General features: G+C 34.6%; 1 protein-coding gene across 2 annotated transcripts in view; it reads left to right on the top strand.

The window, feature by feature from the left end:
- Window positions 1-24857, top strand: part of IleRS-m (Isoleucyl-tRNA synthetase, mitochondrial) — a 384064-nt gene that overhangs the window by 11212 nt on the left and 347995 nt on the right. For both annotated transcript variants that reach the window (XM_090403396.1, XM_090403397.1), the window contains exons 2-3: window positions 412-534; window positions 22808-22967. In XM_090403396.1, coding sequence (XP_090259522.1) covers window positions 412-534; window positions 22808-22967 — 283 coding nt within the window. The remainder of the gene's footprint in view (window positions 1-411; window positions 535-22807; window positions 22968-24857) is intronic.

Raw genomic sequence — 24857 nt, 5'->3', positions numbered from 1 at the left:
TGCATGGTTAGCATATCTGTTCTCCAAACAATAGGCAGCAGGTCTGAATTCTGCCCGGGCACGAATGGTTTTGATTGTCTTTAGATGTGATATGACTTTCATCATCTGATGTGAGACCACTCACCATATGGAACTTTTTCAAGCTGGAAGTGGCTTGAAAAAGTTTCATGTTTTGGTCTCTAGAGCAAGGTTTCTGGACTAGATAAAAAAAATTAATAAAAGTACAAAAATATATATATAAAATCAATCAAAAATAGAAAAAAATTTTTTGTCCACCCATGGTATGAATGCACAACAAGTAAACCTTTTTTTGGGTGGGAATAACATAAAAAAAAATTATCATTGTCATCATCTATGTCACTCTTCTTGCGAATTTAGAAAATTTTTAATTTAGTATTTTATCTTTTGCAGAAAGCAAATTTTTCTGATCTTTATACTTGGCAATTGGAAAATAACAAAGGGAAAAAATTCATTCTTCATGATGGTCCACCTTATGCTAATGGAAAAGTTCACATAGGGCATGCAGTTAATAAGGTAACGAAATTGTAAATTTTTGTATTTAGAATATTATAGCACATGACACAGTACATTATTATACATGCTATACATTACTATGTTAATGTATTCTATCTGGAATATACAAATGGTATACATTATATATATATATATATATATATATATATATATATATATACAGGGTGGCCATAAAATAACTTTCCCTCTTTGGAGGCATCTGTAGCTAAAACTAATAAACGGAATGACACCGATTTTATATTGGGACTTTGGAAGGCATGGGGAGATGATTTCCACGAAAAAAATATTTAATACCAAAAGTCGCCGATAGGGGAAATTTTGGTGCTGGCGGAGCCGAAAACAAGCAGATAATTACATTAAAGGCAGATAAAATGGAATAATAACACTTCGATGGTGTAAGCAACATCCTCGTCACTCATTCCAGTTGGATATGTGGCGCGTTACAATGATCATAAGAATAATAATAAGTAAACTAAAACAACAACTTGCGAGAGACACAGAAATTAATGTAGCGATTGAACTCACAGGAAATAATGTTTTATTCATCAGAACCAGGGTCCTCTGGACCACATGCACGATTTTCAATGTGCTGACCAGTAACGTCTGTTACTGTCTCTTCTTTCACTGCTTTCCATCCTCTGCCGGGTCTAACTGCTAGTGATCCAGTTTCTTCAAACTTCTTAATCATAGCTCTCAATGCTGCAGCTGACATAGGACATGTACGCAGGTTATGAAGCCTTCTAAATTACTGAAGGGCTGTTACGGCATTGCACTGTTTAAGGTAAAACAACTTAACAAGTAAAGCATGCTGAGGGCAAGGTAAGATGCATATTGAGCACAATTCATCAGTCATTCGAATAACTGCCTGAACGTTCCCAATCCCTTTTTAAGTGGAATTGGTGGTGCTGCTGTCACGTATGCACAGTAAAATTTGCATAATCCTTTTTTACCTGCTTTAGGCTCTGCCAACGCCAAAATCTCTCCTATCGGCGACTTTTGGTACTAAATCTTTTTTTCGCAGAAATCATCTCCCCATGCCTTCAAAAGTCTCAATATAAAATTTGTTCTCATTCCGTTTATTGGTTTTAGCTACTGATGCCTCCAAAGAGGAAAAGTTATTTTATGGCCACCCTGTATTTATAAAGATTATTGTATTTTTACAACTTCAATAGGCAGAAAATTGAAGTTTTATGACCAATATTGTTTAACTTATATGTTAACGATATTAGGACTGGCTTACCTGGAGACGTGCAGCTGTTTGCTGATTATACAAAATTGGGAAGAACTACGAAGGGGAAGGGTCTGGAAAGTTCTGATAAACACCTAGAACAAAAATGTGTTCATATAAAAAATTATTCATAAAAATTTTTTTTTCATATAGAAATGTTTTTTCAGAAAATATCTTTTCTTTTAGGATGTATAAGAAGACAAAATTAATTAATTTTTGTTCTAGGTGTTTATCAGAACTTTCTAGAAACCCCTCTCACATGAGAGGTAGAGCAGATGTTGTGACCTTGCAGGAGGATCTGAATGGAATGTGTGAGTGGGATATATAAGCATACTCTTCTCAAGTATGCTTATATATTATATACATCTTGCATGGAATATTTAGGCAGAAATTTCTCTGTAATGCTCACTTTGAACTTCATTCCCAGTTTTACAGATGGGAACTCGAAGAACTCTTCTCGAATCATCTAGAATTTTGGCACTCTCTTCTGACCAGGTCTTCTGAATTATGTAGTGTAGCCACTGTAAAACTTTTGTACCTCTATATTTAAACATTTCTGGTAGAATCTTCTGATCCAGCTGTCTTTTCACATTTCAGCTTTTGATATATTTTTTCAAGTATTGATTGCTTGAATTTTTGTTTGCCTTTCTCTTGAATATTTTATACTACTGTTTTGTTGCTATGTGTTTTGTTTAATAGTCTTTGCAAGTAATTACTCCATACGTCTAGGTTGTCCTTCAATTTTCATCTCACCATTATCATCTTTTCCAGTGCTCTTTCCTCCATATCCAAGCTTTTTGAATAGCCTCTGTATCATTTTACCACCTTACTGATGTCTTCCTATAACTTTTGTTGTTATCATTATAATTGTTATTGTACAGGCACCTCCATGGAGTCCAAAGACTCATCACAGGTGACTCAAACTATCCACACAATCTATCGTACCTCCACTTGAACCTATTAACAGACAAAATACACACAACTGACTCTGGCACTAGCAATCCATTACATTCATTCACAACTCTCCAAGCAAAAAATCTAGTCCTCGCATCCCTACTAACCACAACTTTATTCAACTTCCAGAAATGACCTCTTGTTCTACCCCCTCTTGCCAAGTGCGGAAACATTTCCCCTGTATCAATCCTATAAATAAACCCTTTAAGTAACTTAAATGTTTCTATCATATCTTCTCTTTTTCTCCTATCAACCAACTTCTGCAATTCACACACTCAATCGATTTTCATGGGGAACATTCCACAGACCACTCACCATGTTGGTCACTCATGTCTGAATCTTCTCTGCCACTTCCTCATTCCCAAGAAATCCAGAAGACCAGACCTGAGCACAGTGATCCAGATGTGGCTGTATCAAGGCCTTATAAATTGGAATAACAACTTCCTTATCAGTAAACAACTGAATATTTCCTTTCAGGTTACTTCCTATAGCAATATCTTATTTAAATCTCAACACTCTACCATCACCTGTAAATCTCTAGCTTCATCTATTTCCTGAAGTACAGTTCCATCAATGTAGTACTCAGCTTGTAATCTGTTTATTCATAAATGCATAACTTTACATTTCTCCACATTAAATTGTTACCCATTATCTTTTGCCCATACTGACAGCCTATTTAAATCATCCTGCAAGCTCTCCACATCACCTTGATTAACTATTACTTTATCTAATTTTGCATCATCAGCAAACAACTGAATATTTCCTTTCAGATTATTTCCTATATCATTTATGTACAAATTAAACAGTAGTGATCTCAGCAGCCTTGCAGCACAGCACTGGTTACCTGTTTTCTCTTTGATTCTGTCCCTTCATATCCCACGTTTTTGATATCTGTCCAGGAGCCATCCTCTTATTCACATAACCAGTGTCATATCCATCCCCATTTGTTCTAATTTGTGTAACAGAATTCCATGTGTATTCTGTCAAATGCCTTTGCAAAATCCTGCAGAGTCATCATGTAGCCATTTCCTTTATCCAACTCAGCTGTTACTCTATTATAAGAAGTTAGTAAATTACTAAGGCATGACTGACCCTTCACAAAGCAATGTTGCCCCATGTTTTTATGTACTTTTTTACATAGCTTAGTTCCCTTTATGTTTTTCTCTGTATTCTTTAATGGCATCTGCTAGGAGCTTTTGGTATGCTTTCTTTTTTCTCAGGCCTGCACTGCTTCTTTAACTTCTTATGTTTGTGATAGTGTTCTTATTTTTCCATCCATGCAGAAAACTTCATGGGATGCTTTCCTAGCTGAATCAATGTTTTTTTTGTTTGCTGTTCAAACTCCAAGGTTTTATTTTTGTTTTAAAACTGTTTCATTTTTTTTCTGAATAATGTTTGTATAGATGCCTTTACAGTTCACCTGTAAAAACTGCTAAACCTTTATTTGTTTTAAAACTTTCTTTCATGGTGTTCTTTTCAGTATGATATTCCTTTTTATCTTATTTAAAACTGAATGATGATCACTTCCTATTTCAAATTTTTTGTATTCTGTTGTATCCTGAACCAGAAATGCCTCATTAACAATAACATACTCAATGAGCCTTTTTTTATTTCTTGTGCCTTCTCTCCACATGAACTTGTATACATTTTTATGTTGGAATATGCTGTTAATAATGACTAGTCAATATCTGAGCAGAAATCCATCAGGTACTCACTGTTATTAGCCTTGCCTTTTTCTTCAAATTTTCACAAACTTTTCTATATGGCTAGTGGGATTCATTTCCTACTCTGCTGTTTAGATCTCTAACAAGGACCACTTTTCCTATTTTCTTTATATCACCTTCTTGCTCTAATGACTCAAAAAATTCTTCCACTTCTTCCTTTAGGAGAACCTTCTGTGGGATTTTCATTGTCCATTTTCTCATTTTGAAATTTGCCCATATAACTGTACTTGAAACTGCTTTCCAATCAAGACATTTATCTTCATGTTTGGTGTTGAATGCTCTTACTACTCCTTCCTTTCCTTGGTTGTTATTGCCCAAATATAACATTCTATACTTCTTATTTAGTAGGATCTCACCTGTTTTTGTCTTCTTCATCACAGTAATGCTAGTTATGTCCACATGTTACTTTCCATTTCTTCTGCAAGTTTGATTTTCCGTTCCATTAACACTGCTAACTTCTGTTCTTCTGACATTGGGTTTGTTGTTCTTCTTCTGAGTTTGAATTTATTCCAGTAGCAGACTTTTTGCTGTTTGCCATGGTTTCTTGATGTAAATAGCAGGGCCTTGGTCAACTGTGTGACTTCCCATCTGTCATTAAATATTGTCATATGTATTTCTGTTTGAAGCCAGACATTTCAAAGCATCTGTAATAACTAAGGTGTTGGTCTTGCTCTATGTACCAAAAATTGTCAACCACTACAACTGTGCTGAGGTTCTGTATAGTTGTATATAGTCAATTGCCTCTATTTACACACACACACACACACACACACACACACACACACACACACACACACACACACACACACACACACACACACACACACACACACACCTGTACAATACAAGTAATAAAGGAATAGTTATCAGATAGAGGCATTTGATTTCACATGAAGTTGCATTAGTACCTCCTTCTCTTCCTTTTCTGGTACTGTTTTACAGTACATATTGTATATCAAGCAGTATGGGAAGGGAGTAAGCACCTATATCTCTTTCAACCTTTGAGTTGTCATCAGTGGGAATTGTACCCATTGAAATATGTATTGATTGATTGATTGATTATCTAAAAATTTGTTTTTCTTATATATCAACTCCCACAGGAGATGTCACAAAACCTATAACACAACAGTGCTGTTTATGTGCAGAAGTCATTAGAGAGAAGGAAGGAAGGATTCTGTTAATGTGTTTCTTGAAAAGTTTGAGATTGTATTAATTGAAAATAATGATATGGGATTGGGAAGACAGTTCCAAAAAACAGATAGATAGAATTAAGATGATGAGATGTTGGTTTGATAAATTTGGAGTTGAACTGCATATGGATGTTGAGTGGCTGCTTGTGTTCTTACATGATTAAAGATGATCTTACATGATCTGACATTCACAAAAGTACCTGTAAAAAGACCTAATGTAGAAACAAGGCATCTGTGAGAAACTGATTTGGAGGTAGACTGTGAGGGGTAGGGGAGGACTGTTTGAGCATATAGAAGGAAGAGCATGGATGAGAATACACAGTGCCCTGAAATAAACCCAGGATTGATGGCAAACTCTGATGAGAGGAAGCTGGCAATCCCATCACAAGTAGCATATTCAAAGCAGTCAAGAATAAATAATTACAACACTATCCTAATTCACTTTAATGGTAACTATATTCTTGTGTTAAGTATGCTGGCTGAAACAAATTGCATTTTTAGTAGACTGCTATTTTTAGGATGCTGACTGTATGTTACCAGATTATAGCAGTACAAAAAAGGGAGACTGTAGATGCCTCATTCTATTCTGGCTATCTTTAGGTGTTATTACATAACTGAAGTGAGGCTGAAGGCAGTGATAGCATTTTTCTGGGACAACCAATTAATTCACATTTGTTCGGGTGGCTTTTATGTATTTTTGGACAGATATATTGAATTTCTTGATATGAAAATTTCACTTTTTTGAAATTCTTTGTGCTGTTGCATATGATGTCTGCAAAAGTCAGATGTCCAGTTCACTTCAATTACTTAGTGCAATGCCATCCAATTCTCCCATTTGAAAATTTCTTTTCATCCAGATTTCCATTAACACCAACTTACATTGGCCATGAAATTAATACCTCCTACTTTTTTTTCTCCCCCTCCAATTTAGGTGCAGCAGAAAGATGACACACTGGAGATGCATTTGGTCACATGAGCATAGTACACATATGTGGTTCAAAATAATGACTGTTATAGATGAATATATAACTAGTCAGGTGATAAAACATGGGTTCATGTTTATGGCCCTGAAATGAGGACACGTTAGATGAAATGGCATCATCTCAATTCACTGCACTGGAAGAAATCGAAAAGGCAGCTGTCGGTGGGGTCATTTTGACTGCGTCTTCTTGGACAAAGATGGAATGTTGCTTGTTAACTTTTTGGAAAGAGAGAGGCATCATGATAAATTCAGAATGGTACATGGAAAAGTGGAAATTGTAAAAACTCCTGTACAGTTTGGCTCAGAAGAATGAACGAAGTCCTCCTCCTCTATGAAAATGCCCATCTTTACACCAGTTTGCACATAATGGATACAATTGTAACATTCGATCGATCTTTTCAATCTTGTTCATAGCCTGAATCTGGCATCCTCTGATCACCACCTGTTTGTTCCCTTGAAGAATCTACACCAAGAATGCCATTTTATGGATGACCAGGAACTGAAGCAAGCTGTGAAGCTCAGATGTCAAAGTAATGACTTTTAAACGGTCAGCATACATGTCACTTACCAATGGCAGAAGTGTTTAGAGAATTGTGAAGATTTTGTTGAACAATCACAGAATGCTTGTGCAAGTTGGAAGATTAATTCATGTAAAAATCCTTGTTAAATAAATTATATTTTCTGAAAAAAAAAGTGGGAGGCATTACTTTCCTTCTGCTTCTCATACTTACATTGTCTATGCTACAGACTTTGAAACTTCCATTCATCATGTTACATCCTGAAACTTTTCTGTAAACTTATGTTTACAATTGTCATACATAATATTTTAATGCCCTTTCTACCACAAGCTTAGTGAATAATTTGATGAGTAAATGTGCCAAATTTGGCACATTATGAAATACCAAAGCTTAAGTAGTCTTAGATGATGCTGTCAGGCATTTAATCTTGTATGTACTGATGAAGGCATGAATGACAGTGACAGAAATGCTGATGAAAGAAGAATGGAATTTTATTTATTCATTTATTTTTGGTTTTGCAATTAGATTAAGAGAAAGTTTTAGCTATAAATGCATGTTTTATCCTAAACTTTCTTTTAACGTCATATCTCATCATCTTCCAGATAACAGGACAAAAAAAAAAGATTCTGACTTTATCCTTTCAATCTTACACATGACATTGATGAACTATAGGTTTTATAACCTTGTGTGCAGGGCTCAACAAATAATAATGCAAAATTCTACTTGCAACAACAACAACAAAAAAAAAAAAACCTCTCACAACTCCTCCATTTTCTTTAATGTCCCAATTTTCTGTTTGATTGTTTGGAGAACATTTCCATTGTGGATGGCCAATAAATAATAATAGGAAGAACAGTAAAAACAACATTGATTTTTTTGGAAAATATAATTAGTTCCACTAATTTTTGTTACTAGAATTCCTTTAAATTATGAACATTCTTTTGTGTATTATTAAAATTAAAAACGATTTTGTTTAGATTTATTTTTTATTAAATAGAACATGTCTGTTTTGTCCAGTGTCTGGCAAAATCTACTCACCAGGTTGAGTGGATGCCATATTTGTTTAGCTTTGTTTGTATGTGTGATATAAAATAGTCACTTAGACAGGTTCATTCTGAAAACAAATATTTTTGCTAACTACTTATTTAAATATCTTACAGTTACACAATACAAAAAGATCTCTAGTAGTTTCTAGAAATAATTATTTTTTTGTTTTTTAAAATTAGTTATTAGTGTATTAGCATATTAAATAGTCATGCTATACACGACTTCTGTATTTTGTGCTTAATGTTCTATTAGAAGGCATAAAAAAAAAAAAAGTTAAAGAAATGAGTTTTGGAACAAGTATAAGGATTTAATATTTAGATTCTTGAGCATCTTATTAGTTCCATTTTGTCCTTCTGTCTGTTTAGCTTCATATTATAGCCCTGTTTTGACTGGATGGATTTATTGAAATTTTTATTTATTTTTATGGTAATCCCATATACTGTACAAGAAGGGGGTTGCTCATCTTATAGTATGTTAATGGATAAGCAGAAAGTTGAGGAGAAAGTAGAAACATGTTAACACTGAAGGATTTCAGTGTTAACATGTTTCTTTTTTCAGATTTAGAGAAAAGTGGGGAAATTGCTGATACTAGTTTGGATTAATGGTGACTATGGAAATATTTGTAGAAAATGCAAGTGGCAAAAACAATTCCTGTTTCTATGTAGAACAGAGTGAAGGGTATAAATCAACTTCACTGCTGTTTTTCATACCAAGTAAAGTATTTTTAGTGACAGCTTAAGGACATCACCCCAAATATTAGAACAGTATTCAATTGTTAGGTGGACTTGTGATTTGTATAGAATTGTCACTAAAATGTATAGTAATGCTGAACAAAAGAGAGAGAGAGAACCTAATTTCTGGATACTGAGAAGGCATCCCTTGTAACATAGATAAGGTAATGAAGCTCTTTATTTCTTTTTTCTTTGTTGCTGTAGTTGTTATAGGTTCCGTCCCTTAGTCTTTTGATTATTTCTATCTTTTGTAGGTGGTGAGATGAAGTGTGGAGGAACTCACCAGTGTTGGTGGATTTTCTATATACTGAATATGTAAATCTTATATCTTCAGCGAACTTCTAGGAGAATATCAAGGAAAGGTCCTGTAGTTCCAGATATCAATAAGAGAGTGACATCAAAGAGTAGTATATGGGAGAATTGAATCCAGAAAATGGGTCATTAGTGGTGTACTACAGTATATTGTACTTGGCTACTGCTCCATTTTTCACATCAGTGATATAGGAAATGATTTAAGGAAAGATATCTAGTCATTTGTCAATAATGCAAAACTTTGAAGAGAGATAGTTAATGAAGATGATAGAGATACAGGATGAGTTAAATAGGCTGGCAGCACAGGCAAAAGATAATGGCAAAGAAAATGCAAGGTCATATACTTTGGGAAGAAGCGATCACATGCTTCATACTACACTGATGGAGCAGGACAGCAGAAAATTGATGATGCCAAGGATTTGGGTGTGATTGTGGACTGGGAGTTAAAGTTAAGAGGGTATATTGCAAAGATGACCAGAACAGCTCTTCAGATTATTTGGATGCTGAAGAACACACTCACAAGCAGAGAAAGGGAGATTCTTATTTCTCTGTATAAGGCTTCAATAATGCCACATTTGGATTACTGTGCACAGATTTGGTTGCCTGGTTTCAATGAGAATATGATGTTATAGAGATGAGCAATTGTGACAGGTCTATGGAATGCTCACTATCTGAACAGATGATTGAAGGTCTGTGGGTTACAAAGGCCAGTTAAAAGACAAAAAAGAGGGGATACAATAGAAATGTAAAAGTTATTAAAAGTGTTTTATAATGATTGACACAGAAGACTTTTCAGTATATGGCATGATGTAAGAGAACATGGGACCACTCCTGAAAACTATGTAAGAGTGTGGCTAGCAAGAGTTTGAGGATTAGATTTTTTTACTTGAAGGATGGTGAATAGGTGGAATGGGTTGCCAGAGGGTGGTTGTGAATGTTTTGTCATTGAATGAATTTGAGGAAAAGTATGATTGGTATTGTGTGAATAATGGTTAGTACTGGTCTTCTATGATGAACCTTTGACTTATTCATAACAGTGTTTCACAGTATAACACCTGAGGAAGTAAATAATTTATTTATTTCTTACTAATATTTTGCTGGATTTCCAACCAGCATCCTCAGAGCATAAAATATATTATAAATGTGGTAGACACATGTCACTCAATTAAATTATTGAAGAAGCAATTCAAGTTGTAACTGAAAGGAACTAATATCCTAAGGTGCCCTCCAGGGACTGGATAAAAATACAGTTAATTCAGAAATGTCATTGTAAATGTGGTCTTAGAATGACAGTCTTCCAGATTTATAGCAAATTAATTCAGTATTTCAGTAGTATTTGTTGAGGTTAGAGAGTGCTTCATAGCTGATGCTTGCTCTAAACATAGTCTCTCAGATCTATAGTGACTTTTCTGCAGCAAAGTTTTCTTCATTTAATCTTGTGTGAAGGAATGTCTAGAGCATGATCTACCAGTCTTGACCTATCATATAAATGATTTCAGATGTAGTTTTTATGTTCTTCAAGACAGATGTAAACAGATCTACCGTCTGTTTAAAGTAGCCTAAGTTGCAGATACGAGAAATTTTATACACTCTAGGATGTTCAGAAGGATGAAGGTGATCCTTAGGAGAACAGATGAAGGTTGTGAGTGATGTGTGACATGAGTCACCTGTCTTCTAGGATTTTTTGGAGGTAAATGTATGAAAACTTGAGCACAGTTATATTGAGAGATGTAATTAATCACTTCCAGACATCACTTAAGATGAGTCTTTGAGTTTTTCTTGAGGGATCCACGTGAATGGATGACGGCAGTGGATTCTTTCTTCAGGATAGAGCACGGTGGCTTTATCCCAGGATAACACGATTTCTGTTGGAAGAATGATAAGGTCGAATTTTTCTTTTTTTTTTCTTTTAAGCCACAGCACTGAGAGTTTCTTCTTTCTTGTTTCAAAGCTTTTGCAAATCTGGCTTTGTGAAGTAGACAACGAGAACAAGGAATTCTTTGAACACCTGGATGTTTATAGTGGAGATATTATCTTTCTGAGATTATGCCTTTGGAATAAAATAGTGATCTTGATGGAGACACTGATTGTATTACATGATAAGTATTTATTATTACTAACTTTCTATCAACAGTTTTCTTCTAAGTTAGTCTGTTATCTGTCATGATTCCAATATTATCAGATATTACAGTTCAGTCTTCTAAGACACTTCTAACTGCATCAGTCCACCTAGATCTTTGTCTTTTGCAGGAACTTGGTATCAAACACCTGTTTTTATTAACCTTTTCTGTTTAAGTTACCATACTACTTTAGATTAGCCCTGCTCATGCATTCCTGAATACTAATGTCAAGTTCATTTCTAATATCCTCATTTTTCATATGATTCTGCCATTGATAAATCTGTTCACTCTCCTAACTTCCCAGAACTTTTCATATCTGTAGTCTCTTCTCTTTGATCAACTGTTATTTCTAATATAGATCCATAAGTTAAAGTCGATTTGAACATCAACAAATATTCAGCTAGCTAGTTTAGTACTACTAAACCAGCACTATTCAGTATAAATTCATTCAGCTGACTGCCTACCCTACCAGTTTTGTTTATTTTGTTGTCCATTTCTATACTTAATTTGTCATCTTCACTGAAAATTGCCTCGATAGTTGAAATATTTTACTTGTTCTGTAGGTTCATGGATCCATTCAGGATGCCACTGATGTTTTCCCTCTCTTGTTTTCAGTTTTTATCTTTTCATTGCTGATTTTCATGCCATATTTATTAGTTATTCAGTTTAGTTAAAGAATCCTAAACTTCTGTTGGAGTTATTTAAGATTGTAACATCATCTATATAATATAAAGGACTGAGATTAACACATCTAATTTTGACATCAGGTTTAATGATACTTTCATTTATAATGTTTCATTTATTATTTTATTCATCATCCATATAGATGATGAATAAAAGAGTAGATAGTGCACACTCTTGTACTAAACCTAATTTGCACACCAGACTTTCTTCTACCTGCTCGAATTCTAACTTCTGACTAATAACTTAAATATAGACCATGCATTTCTCTGTGTAACTTATTTATGTACCAAAGAAGTATAGACTTTTAAACGGCCTTTGTTTAAATTTTTTTTACACAATTTTTTTAATCATCTTCTCAGGTATGCTTGCAGAAATTCATCTGGAATAATTAGTATAACAATTCCTCTGAAATTTTTATAAAAGCCTTATTCCAGTCTTACAGAATTCAGCCTTTCTGAAACCAGGCTTTCTGAACTACACAGCGCAGCTACTGTAAAACTTCAGTACCTCAATTTTTGAGCATTTCTGATTCATTATTATGTTCTCCAGTTGCCTTTCTGCACATCAGATTTTTGATATCATTTTTACCCCTTAAGTATTGATATATATACTCCTGACTGCATTCCTCTTGAATATTTTCTAACACTCCAGAAAATATTCATCCTACACAGTTGACCACAACACGTGTAAAACCACCATTAAAAGGACAAAGTCTAAATTTAATGTGGATAAATGTAGAAATTTGCTGATTATGCAACTGGCAGTCATACCTTCTGGTCCCTTGCCAAAGCCACTGTGTGCAACTCTGATCCATCTATGTTACCTTCTCTATCTCACCCTAATGGTAGCATTGTAACATCACCTAAAGACAAGGCTGATTCCTTGGCTTCATTATTCTCTTCTATTGCTGAACATAGATGAACTGGCAAATTACCTTCTTCCTTGCCTAGAACACTTCATGCTTCCTGTGACCTTCCAACAGAAAGACATGAACTCTGTTTATCTTCATAATCATATCTTAAAGTTTAGAAAGGGAACTTTGCTAAACTGCAAAAATGTCATCCACATATCTGTACACAAGGAAGAAAGGCTTTAGTCATACATTCTGGCTACTTGTCTGAACAAGCTTTACCAGCAGATTGAAGGCTACATGGGTAATATTAGTAGCCTCCTTTTCTAACCTATGCAAACTATTTCATGGAGCATTTTGAACAAAGGCTATGGAATAGCATCTCTCCTATGCCTTCCTTTGGTACAGATATGCAGATGACATCTTTGCAGTTTGGCCAAGTTCCCTTTTGGAACTTCAAGATTCTGTTACAAAGGTTAACCATCCAGATGACCATATGGATGAAATATACTGGTTTATTATTATTATTATCTGAGACCTCCAGGGAGTCAAGGGCTCATTGAGAGAGACTGTACATTGCTCAAACCAGCTGTTATACCTTTCCTTAAATTCATTCACACTAGATGCATTCACTACCTCTAAAGACAAACTATTCGCTCACTCATTGCTCTGTGAAAGAAAAACATAGCTCTTACCCCTTTCTTGACTGCAAACAAACTAAACTTCCATGGATGTCCCCCATGTTCTCTTCCCACCTTCCATATGAAACAAAAAATTTAATCAGATGTTATCCTATAACACCCATTCAGAAGTTTATAGACCTCTATCATATCACCTTTCTTTTGCCTGTTAACCAGAGTCTGTAATCCTCATACTCACAATCTGTCCTCATAATCTAAATCCCATAATCTGATATAATCTTTGTAACTCTTTTTTGCACCCTTTCCACGCTTTTTTTATCAGCTTGGAACTCAGGAGACCAAATCTGCACATAATAATCCAGGTTCAGTCTTATCAAGGACTTATAAAGAGGCAGAATGACTTTCTTATCCTTACATCAAGGTTTGCTTCAACATTGCAATTATCCTCTGAGTTGTATTTGATTTGCAACTTTTGGTATATGACCTTTGAACTTCAGATTCCTATCCATCATTGTGCTAAGATCCCTAGACTCGCTAGTTTCTTGTAGCATAACCCTGGTAATATAATATGCGGCTGGAAATCTTATCATGCCAAAGTGCATAACTTGCACTTACTAACATTAAACTAATAGCCATTTTCATTTGCCCAAATTTCCAGCATGTTCAAATGTTTTGTAAGTGCTAGATATCAGTAGCATCCTTGATTGCCCTGCTTCACATCATCAGCAAACAATTGCACATCTCCTGTTAGAACCTTCCTAATGTCATTACTGTATAGATTGAACAAAAATGGACCAAGGACTTAACCCTGAGGTACACCACTAGTCACCTTAAATCTGGCAGATTCACACCCACTGTATACCACTTTTTTGTTATGTTATACTGATCCAAGTCAAGAGTTTATATTCCAATCCCATATTCTTGAGTTTAGCAACAGCCTTTTAGTGGTATCCTATCAAATGCCTTAGCAAAATCCAACATTATATCCAACTCTGCCATAACATTATGATAAAATATGAGCAAATTGCTAAAACATGACCCTCCTTTAGTAAAATGATACTGCTGCTCCTCACAGAGTGTAGCTTGTTTGTCTGCCCATTTTTGTATGCGAGTTCTTACCAACTTCTCTAAAATTTTCACTACCACACCAGAGATACTCATGGGTCACTAGTTAGACATAGTTTATGCACCACCCTTGTACAATGGAACTATCATAAATTCCTTTCTAATTTACGCTTCATATCCATGTTATTTCAATGGGCACTTTGCACATCTGTAATTACATATATTATATATACCTCTAAGCACGGAGAGGAAAGCAATGTGCTACAAAGACCAAATTTGACTAGGCTGAGGAACTATGACGTCAACAAGACTGATGACAATCCTAGCCCACAAAATCATCAATCAGATCATCATAAAGTAACTCTCAGAAAGACTCTCAAGATAGGAACATGGAACATCAGAGGACTCCTGCAAACTGGGAAACTAGACATATAAAGAATGAAATGGAAGACAATAAGATACTAATCTTAGGGTTGGCTGAAACTCACTGCCCATTTTACAACACATAAGGGAAACAAGGTGTTCTTCTCTGGTCAAAACCATAACAGTGAAAAGGGAGTTGCCATCATTGTTAATAAAAACATTAGTAAAGCAGTAAAAGGAAAAGGATACAACCCAGTCAGTGACAGAATCATAACAGTAAGATTAAACACCATCCCAATTCCAACAACGCTGATACAAGTTTATGCACCCACATCGAATGCAGAAGATGAAGTAAGTGAGGAATTCTACAAAGATCTAAATGAAACTATGGATACAATACAAGAAAGGACATTCGAATAGTTCTAGGAGACTTCAATGCTAAGGTGGGATTCAATGCACATGATGATCACTTATATGGAATCATTGGAAAATACGGACTGGGAATTAGAAATGAACGAGGAGAAAAACTATTGGAGTTCTGCATTGAAAGAGAATTAGCAATTACTAATACAATGTACAAACTGCACAAGAGGAGACTATACACATGGGGAGCACCTGGGAATCGATATAAGAATTAAATTGACTACATTTTAATTGACAGAAGATGGAGGACATTAATCAAAACACTGCCAGGAGCAGATTGTGGATCAGACCATCAATTATTAATCTAATTTAAAGATCCATCTGAAAGCAAATAAGAATAACAGCAACAAAAGATATGACTTTTCACAAATGGACAACAAATTTACAATGGACGTTGAATCAGAGCTCAATAAACAAAAAAGCACACCTCAGGAACAAAGCATTGACTCATATTGGACACACCTAAAACAAACCACTGCAAAATCTGCAGCCAAACTCATCCCAACAAAAAAGAAGAATGGTAGTCCATGGATTACAAAAGAAACCCTAGAATTGAAAAAAAAAGGAAACAAATTGGCAAAACCCAAATTATCTGAACCTGAATAAAGCTATTAAGAAATCTTGTCAAAAAGATAAAAATAGCTATAGCCAAAACATCTGTAAAGAAATAGAAAGTCACTCCAACTCTAATGAAACAGCAGATTTATTCAAGAAGGTTAAGGATATAACCAAAAAATTCAAACCAAAACTTAATATAATTGCAGAGGAAAATGGCAAGATCTTAAATGACACTAATGACATAGCCAGAAGATGGAAAGAGTATTGCACCGAGCTTTACACGCATCCAACTATTCAACAAGAAGATGGAGCTATGGAAACAGAACTGGAGATCCTCATAAGTGAAGTGGAACAAGCATTCAAAAAATTAAGGAAAACAAAGCCCCAGGTCCTGATTCAATACCAGCTGAAATGTTGAAAAACCTTGGAGAGAATGCAGTCAACTGGATACACGATTTATGCAACAAAATCTGGAAGACTGGAAAATGACTGAATGACTGGACCAATTCCACCATTATCCCAATCTACAAAAAAGGCAATCACAACAACTGTGAAAACTACTGCATCATTGCCCTTATCTCACATACCAGCAAGATTTTATTATGCAATCTACACATTATTAAGGAGAGATTACAAAGTTTTATAGACCATCAGATCCCAGAAGAACAAGCAGGATTCAGAAAAGGTCGAGGGACTAGAGATCATATATCTAACATCAGACAAATAATTGAAAAAGCAAGGGAATTTGACTTAAGTTTTTATCTATGCTTTATAGATTACTTCAAGGCTTTGACTGCATGTGGTGGGATATCATGCAAGAATCAGGAATACCAAACCATCTAATAACCCTCATAAAGAACTTATATCAAGGAACTCAAGCAACAGTAAGAATTGAAAACTCACTGTCCCCTGCATTCCAATTTGAAAAAGGATCAAGACAAGGATACATACTCTCACTATTACTATTCAACCTTTACAGCGAAACTATAATGAAAAGATCTCTAGAAAAGTGGAATGGAGGCATTAAATTAGGTGGCCGAAAAATCAGTGACCTACGATATGCAGATGACACAGTGATAATAGCAAAAAGCAAACAGGAATTAAAATCCATCCTGAATCAATTAGAATGCGAAAGCCTAAGCCACAGTTTAAGAATAAATCAGGATAAAACGAAAATAATGATTTTAGACAATGCAGAAGGAATTGAAATTGTTGACCATTTCACAACTACCTTGGAGTATGATAACAAAAAAAGATGGATGTAAAAAAAGAGATAAGAAGAATAGCACTAGCTAAAAAAGCAATGACTGATTTAACCAAGATCTGGAAAGACAGGCACATCTCCAAAAAGAAAAAAATTAAGCTTGTAGAAACCTTAGTTTTTTTTCAATCTTTCTCTATGCTTCTGAGTCTTGGACTATGACAAAAGATGACAGAAGAAGAATTGGGGCATTCGAGCTCTGGTGCTGGAGATTGTTAAGAGTGTCTTGGACAGAAAAGAGAACAAACAAAAGTATTCTAGAAGAACTGAATATCCACACAAGACTGATAAACATAATCGAAAAGAGAATACTGCAATATTTTGGACACATATGTAGAAGGGAAGGCAACTGCCTAGAAAAAGTAATCATCCAAGGTAAACCATTTGGGAAAAGAAAAAGAGGAAAATTCCCCCAACAGGTGGATTGACCAAATATCAAGAATCACCAAACTTGAGCTAGAACAAGCAATAAGAGAGGCACAGGAAGAAATGGTGAAGCATCATCAGGAAGGTTACGAGTTCGACATGAGGAGATCCGAGAGAGAGAGAGTGATTATACATTTGAAGAGCAAATTCACTCAAACTAAAGTTCAAATTTATCCTTATCTGCATAGTACTGCATTGCTAGTACTACACTCTTGCTAAATATCTTTTATAAATATAGTAGAAATTGATCAGTGTTCATCATCCATGTGTATGAGATGACAGTAGTAATATATGCTTCCTTCAAATGGATAGCATAGCTAGTTTGAAATAATTTTGAAACCCATTCATATCCAAGTTGTGACTTTAAAATTATGAATAAAATTTGTTTTTAGTAGCAGGATACCAAAATTTTTTACCAGACCACTAGTACAGTAGTGACTTGATATTTATGTAGGGTGGCTATAATTAAAGAGGAGTGTTCAGAGCCCTGTAGCCAAAAAATTAATTGGACTAAATTTAACCAAACTTGATGTAAGTACACTCTGAAACATGGGATTTTTTATTTACAGAAGATAAAATAGTACAAAATTCTGCCATAAGGGCACATTTAGTACTCTAAGTATGTGATATTTGCATAATCTGACCATTTCTACTGACGAGTTGGTGGATATATGGAAGATCAAAACAGATTCGCATCATTCTGATAAGACTGAAGTGCTATGGATCTCACCTTACCAGGACATGCGTTGCTAGTCAAGCTTTACTATTGTTGAAAGTTTATTTTTCACTTGGTTAGACTATAATAAGTTTAGTTTAATCCTTTATCTAAGTGTGATCAAACAAAGTTTGCAACTGAAAGTATCTTCAGGACTGGGGTAAGGTGGTACAACACCGGGCAACTCATTGCAAAGGTGGAGCAAGCTAACATCACTCCTATCTCAGTATTTCCCATAATGCAAAACACATCTCCTTGTGGATATGTATAATGTTATTAAGGGAAGGGCCACTACCCAGACTGTATAGGTAGAGATGACCTTGCTAATGCTTCTGCCTGGTATCTCCACTTGGGCCTGGCTCCCACTGAAGAGACCTCAATAAAGGTCGAAACTAGTCTGGTTAGTGGCCCTTCCCTTAATGCATAACATTATACATATCTGCAAGGAGATGTGTTTTGCATTATGGGAGATACTGAGATAAGAGTGATGTTAGCTTGCTCCACCTTTGCAACGAGTTGCCCGGTGTTGTACCACCTTACCCCAGTCCTGAAGATACGTTCAGGTGCAAACTTTGTTTGCTCATGCTTTGATAAAGGATTAAACTAAATTTATTATACTTTACTATTGTTGGCTTTGTCTTTCATCCAACCTTATATTTGATAGCTGTTGGTTGACCCCACTTTCAAACATAAAGAAAATTTTTATTATACTGCGCCACTCTATGTTTGAAATTACACAATTATTGTAAAGGAATCAAGCATCAAATAGCACAACAGCAACGTGAACTAACTACAGGCCAAAATTTTCTTATTTATACATAGGGTTTCCCACAAGATTCATATTTTAATGAGCGGTGCAATGGAATTGAAATTGGCAAGCACAAGAATCAAGTTAAACAAGATATTTAATTCTCTCACAAAATTATTCTTACATAAGAAACAAGAAATCCATTAAAATCAATACAATTAGAAAATAATTTATGCGTTCTATAAAGTATTTAGATTCTACTCAGCTGAGTGCATCATTTACTGCTAGAACTTATAAGGTTTTCACAATTCTAATCTGTTAGGATTTCGACTTAGTTTCACTTTAAACAACATCAGTATTCAGCAAAACACTTAGAAATTAATTCTTTTTAGTCTCATAGAATAATCATAATCTTCAATAAGATAAAAAGCCAAATGGCATTCATATAGGTATGTAAGTTCTTTTCACTTAAACTTTGATATCATCTAGGTCTACCTACTCACTGATGAGACCTCAAAAAAGGTTGAAACCTGTCTGGGTAGTGACCTCTCCTCATAATGTAAGGCAGTATTACATCTCCTAGGAGCTGTGTTTTACATTATGAGAAAATATCAAGGATAGTGAGGGAGCTTGCTCCACCTTTGCTTCGAGTTGCCTTGGTGTTGTACTACCAGGTGTTCACTGACGCTTAGATTCGCCGATAGTTCTTCGGCATGGAACTCTTAGTTCGTAGTTTTCGATCTCAGAGTTTTGCATACTGGTTGTAAAATAATAAGGGATTTTTATCCCCTTAATTTAATCATGAACTTCAATTTTATCAAACACTTAGCTTTCATCATCAATATCTGTCAGAGGATTAAAATAGTAAAAAAAAGGCTCAGTCTTGAATTTACATATACATTGTGAGATAACACATTCAAACTCGAACTAATTCTACAATGAAGTTTCTCACATTAGTTTTACAAGGAAATGTTTTATAATATCACTCATTCAAGCTTGACTAGCTGGCTCCAACAACATGAAATTTGACTAAGTTCTCCGGACACAAGTAACACTATCACACGTTAGTTATAGAATAGATATTCTTAACAGTATGATCATCATAGCTTGCACAATATGGAAAAACTCTTACAATACTTCTAGGCACTCGCTAATCTTCCACTATAGGCAACACAAAACTTATGGTATTCCTGAGTTCAATAACTTATTTGTTAAGACTGAAAAATGTATTTTCTTACTCGTAATAACGTATCTTACGATAAATCTCAATCATATTATTATCCTTTCAATTGAGTAAATTCCTTTACAAGGTGACAGGAAACTATAAATAAATGTGAGTTCGAAGTAAGATTCATTAAAATCAGAACAAGTTTCCAAATCATTGTTACGTCATACGATCCCAGGTTAGATCACATCTCACGACCTTCCTACACTCCCTCCATTTTCCTTCTCGTTATATAGCAAAATTCCCACGTGATCGTTGTACAGTTCCCAACGCTAAGGTACGCACTATCTCAAAATAACTTAGTTTTCTGACAGCAGCCAATCAAATAACATTAGCAGAGTCCCTTATAAATACTTTCACTTTCAACAAATAAAATGCATATATTACAGTTCGCTTAGGATACATTTACAAGTTAATATAAAGAATTTATATAAGATAAATAACTAAAAAATTACAATTATTATTTCAATGAACAAAAAACAGTAAGTGTTTAAATTACAATTTACTTAGGAGCAAACTTAGCTCAGGAAATACAATTAATGTTAAATCATGAATGAAGTATTAATAATCATAAAATTCTTCATTCACATTTTAACACTATCAACAACACTGTAATGCTACACTTTGAGAATTTCGGCATTTGAAAGATAGGAGAAAAGGTCCAATGGCAATAACACATCTTAGAAAAATGATTTTACTATTTGAAAATAGTGGATCTTTAGCAGTAAGGCCAAGACGAGAGCACAAATGGGTTATTCCTCAACAAGTTGACGAAGTTGCAACTGCCGTCATGGAACACAAAATGAATAATGCACAAAGGTTCAGTAGTGCTTGGGCAATATCAAGGCAACTGGACATGCCATACTCAACTGTGTAGAAAATCCTGCATCAAATGCTGAGGTTTTTGCCCTACAAGATCTCCCATTCTCAAGCTTTGCTTCCTGGTGATGCAGAAACTCTACTGCAGTTTGTCCTGACATTCTTAGCTCGAATGGAGGTGGATAATCCATTGCCAAGTAAGATCTTGTGGAGTAATGAGGCATATTTTTATCTGAGCGGTAGTGTTAACTCTCACATAATTGCAACATTTAGGCTGTGCGAACAACCCTCATGTTTTCCATCAGAACCTTTTACGCTCACTGAAAGTCACAGTGTGGCGTGGTTTCACTTAATTTATTATCGGTCCATACTTTTTCGAAGAACTTTGCCTAACAGGACCAGTGACTTGTATCATCTCTGCGGTTAGGTATCGAGAGATGCTGCGCAACTTTGTTGTTTTGAACTGCAGCAACAAAGAGCAAAGATGCCTTGACTCTACCATATTTGTACAGGATGGAGTGAATGATATGAAAACACTTCACAGAACACAGAGTGATTAGGCGTGCATTTCCCACATCATGGTCACCTGATTTCAACCCCTGTAACTTTTGGTTGTGGGGCCATCTGAGCACGTGTATAAAGGACATGTTCCTGATTTAGCAACCTTGAAAGAATGACATAGTATGTGAAGGAAATCAGCAGATCTGCATTGAAAATGCATTCTCTATTGACTACATCCTGCATTCTCAGAATGCAGTCCTTTGAACATCTGAAAAGAGGACATGTTGAACCACATTTGTAACGAACACAAAAATTGCTGTTGTGTCTCTTCTAGCCATTACTGTTTAATTATGTTGAAAGTTTATTTTTCACTTGGTTAGTGTATAATAAATTTAGTTTAATCCTTTATCCAAATGTGAGCAAACAAAAGGATTAAACTAAATTTATTATACTCTAACCAAGTGAAAAATAAACTTTCAACATCTTTCTCTAAATCCAGAGTAATTTATTAAAAAAGGGTGGCACACCATTTGGCAACTCCAATAGGTAGAGATGACCTGCTAATGCTTCTGCCTGGTATCTGCACTTGGGCCTGGCTCCCACTGAGGAGACCTCAATAAAGGTCGAAACTAGTCTGGGTTGTGGCCCTTCCCTTAATGCATAACCTTATACATATCCACAAGGAGATGTGTTTTGCATTATGGGAGATACTGAGATAAGAGTGTTGGTAGCTTGCTCCACCTTTGCTAGGAGTACCCTGGTGTTGTACCACCTTACCCCAGTCCTGAAGATACTTTCAGGCGCAAACTTTGTTTGCCCACACTTGGATAAAGGATTAAACTAAATTTATTATACTGTTTAATTAATCCCAAAATATTTAATTAGTCCCCTGGTGTTAGAATTATACCAATTTTTATCTTCTGTAAATAAAAAAAACCCCAAGTTCCAGAGTGTATGTACTTACACCAAGTTTGGTTGAATTTCATCCTATACATGTTTTGATACAAGGCTCTGAATACCATATTTTTAATGGTGGCCACCTTGTACATTTAATTTGAAATGAATAGTTGTAGTAGTTATCAAAAAGTGTAGGTGGAAAAACCTACTAAGAGGGTATGAGTTTCATTATTTATTATTATTATATTTATTTTATTATTATTATTATTATATATAAATATATATTTTCAGATTTTGAAGGATATTACCATTCGCTATAAAGTTTTGAATGGTTATCAAGTTCATTATATGTTAGGTTGGGATTGCCATGGGTTGCCTATTGAGCTAAAAGCACTAGGAAAAGATGAACATAGATCCAACATGCTCTCAGCACTAGATGTTCGAAAACGAGGTGAGGGTAGTTGTCAGATGGTATGCATTTAATTGCTCATCAGGTTATATATAATTATGATGTTGTTTAAAATATATATATTATTAAATTTTTACACATAATTGTAATAATAATAATTATTATTAATAATAATATGTCAATCATTTCTCATCTTGAATAATTAATACTTTTTCAAAATAATTTATGTATATATTAATATATATATATATATTATGTTATTGGTTTCTAATGGTAATTATATTTCTATAAATTACTATTTATTATTTATGTCAAAGTTTCTCTAAGACCTTTTTTTTTTTTAATAATTATTATACCTGTTTTTATGGTATTAACTCATGACACCATGTAACAACAAAATAAACTCTGTAATTTATTAAACTCTTTAAGAAAGATGTCGATATATTTCCTCTCTCATGAAAGATTAACCATGTTTGACTCATAGACTTTTTATTCATTAAAACTGTTACTCTGACATGTTTTGCTGTCTTTATGGCTGACATCTTCAGGAAGGTATTTAATATAACCAAAAAACCTTAAATGTTTTCAACAGCCATTATTTCTGTAAATTGAAAAATACTAGTTTGATAGCTTAATTACATGTGTCATTAGGTACATCATGTGCAGTCTATACATTGTTGTGTAAACTCTATATGTGATTGCTGGCATAAGAGAGATTGAAAATGTTACATACCTTAATTATTGACTTCCAGTTGTCATGAAGTGTAAATCCTTGGTTTCTATTTAGTGAGCAAATGATCTCAGAAGATTCAGACAATCTGATAAAAGTATTCTCTTTTAAGTAAAGCATGTAGGAGGCTTGCCAATCTACCATGTAATGTTCTGCACGTATGTGTGCTACAAATATGCTTCTTTCTTCTCTCATTTTCAGCATTGCCTACATGTTCTTTTTTATGGATTTCAAAACTTTTCCTAGTTTGACCCACATACACCTTTTCACAAGAACAAGAAATCTTGTATACTCCAGGATGTTTGTAGAATGGAATGTTGCCTTTAAGGGAACAGAGGAAACTTTGTAATGGGTTAACTGGTTTGAGGGCTGTTCTGATATTGATTGATTTTATTACTTGGGTTATTTTTCTTGGTGTGTTGCGAATGTGTGGTAAGGAGCCCCATGCCTTTGTAATTAATTTCTAGGTTAACATGGGATGGTTTTCAGATTTGTTCTTTCTCAATTGCTCTTCACATACAGCACTGATGTGCTGTAGGTTCTTGTACCTCTTGTGAGGATTTAAAAAAACAAAAATAAAGATTCCTGATATATTGCTGGATTCAGATCAGAATTATTGGTTTTTGTCATAAAACACGAGGTACTACAATCAAGTAACTAGTGGAAAAAATAAATCTCAGTTTGTAATGTAATGGGGGAGGGGAATAGAGAAAGAGAGAAGTATAGGTAGTCCTTAGCTATTTGGCTAAAGGTGCTATTAACATAAGTCTCCCAATTTTAGGAAATTGGAAAAATGTATTCTAAACAAGAATATAATTTCTTGACAAGGAAGAACTATGTAATACCATCATCAATTTCCTGATATGTACCCCCAAGGAGTGTACAGGCTACCATAGCAGCACTACACGATTAAGTTTAAATTATTAATCTCTTATCAATAGTTTTCCTCCAGATTAGTCTATTACTTGTCATCACTCCAATATTGTCATATCTAACATTTCAGTCTCCTAAAGCACTTATGATTAAATCAACCAGAGGAAGACCAAGACCTAGGTTTGATCTTCTAAATTTAGATGTTCTAACCATTTTTGTCTATATTTACTTATATAATGATTAATTAGTTTTATATTCAGGGATTGTAAGATTTCTTAATTTGTTTTATGGTCCCATTTGGTATATCCAGCTGTTTTTCTAAGAATTTC

This window comes from Typopeltis vanoorti, chromosome 14, assembly GCF_054136105.1.
Source record: "Typopeltis vanoorti isolate ZY-2024b chromosome 14, IOZ_Tvanoo_1.0, whole genome shotgun sequence".
Taxonomy (NCBI): Eukaryota; Metazoa; Arthropoda; class Arachnida; order Uropygi; family Thelyphonidae; genus Typopeltis; species Typopeltis vanoorti.
This window is presented reverse-complemented; position numbering and strand designations above follow the sequence as displayed.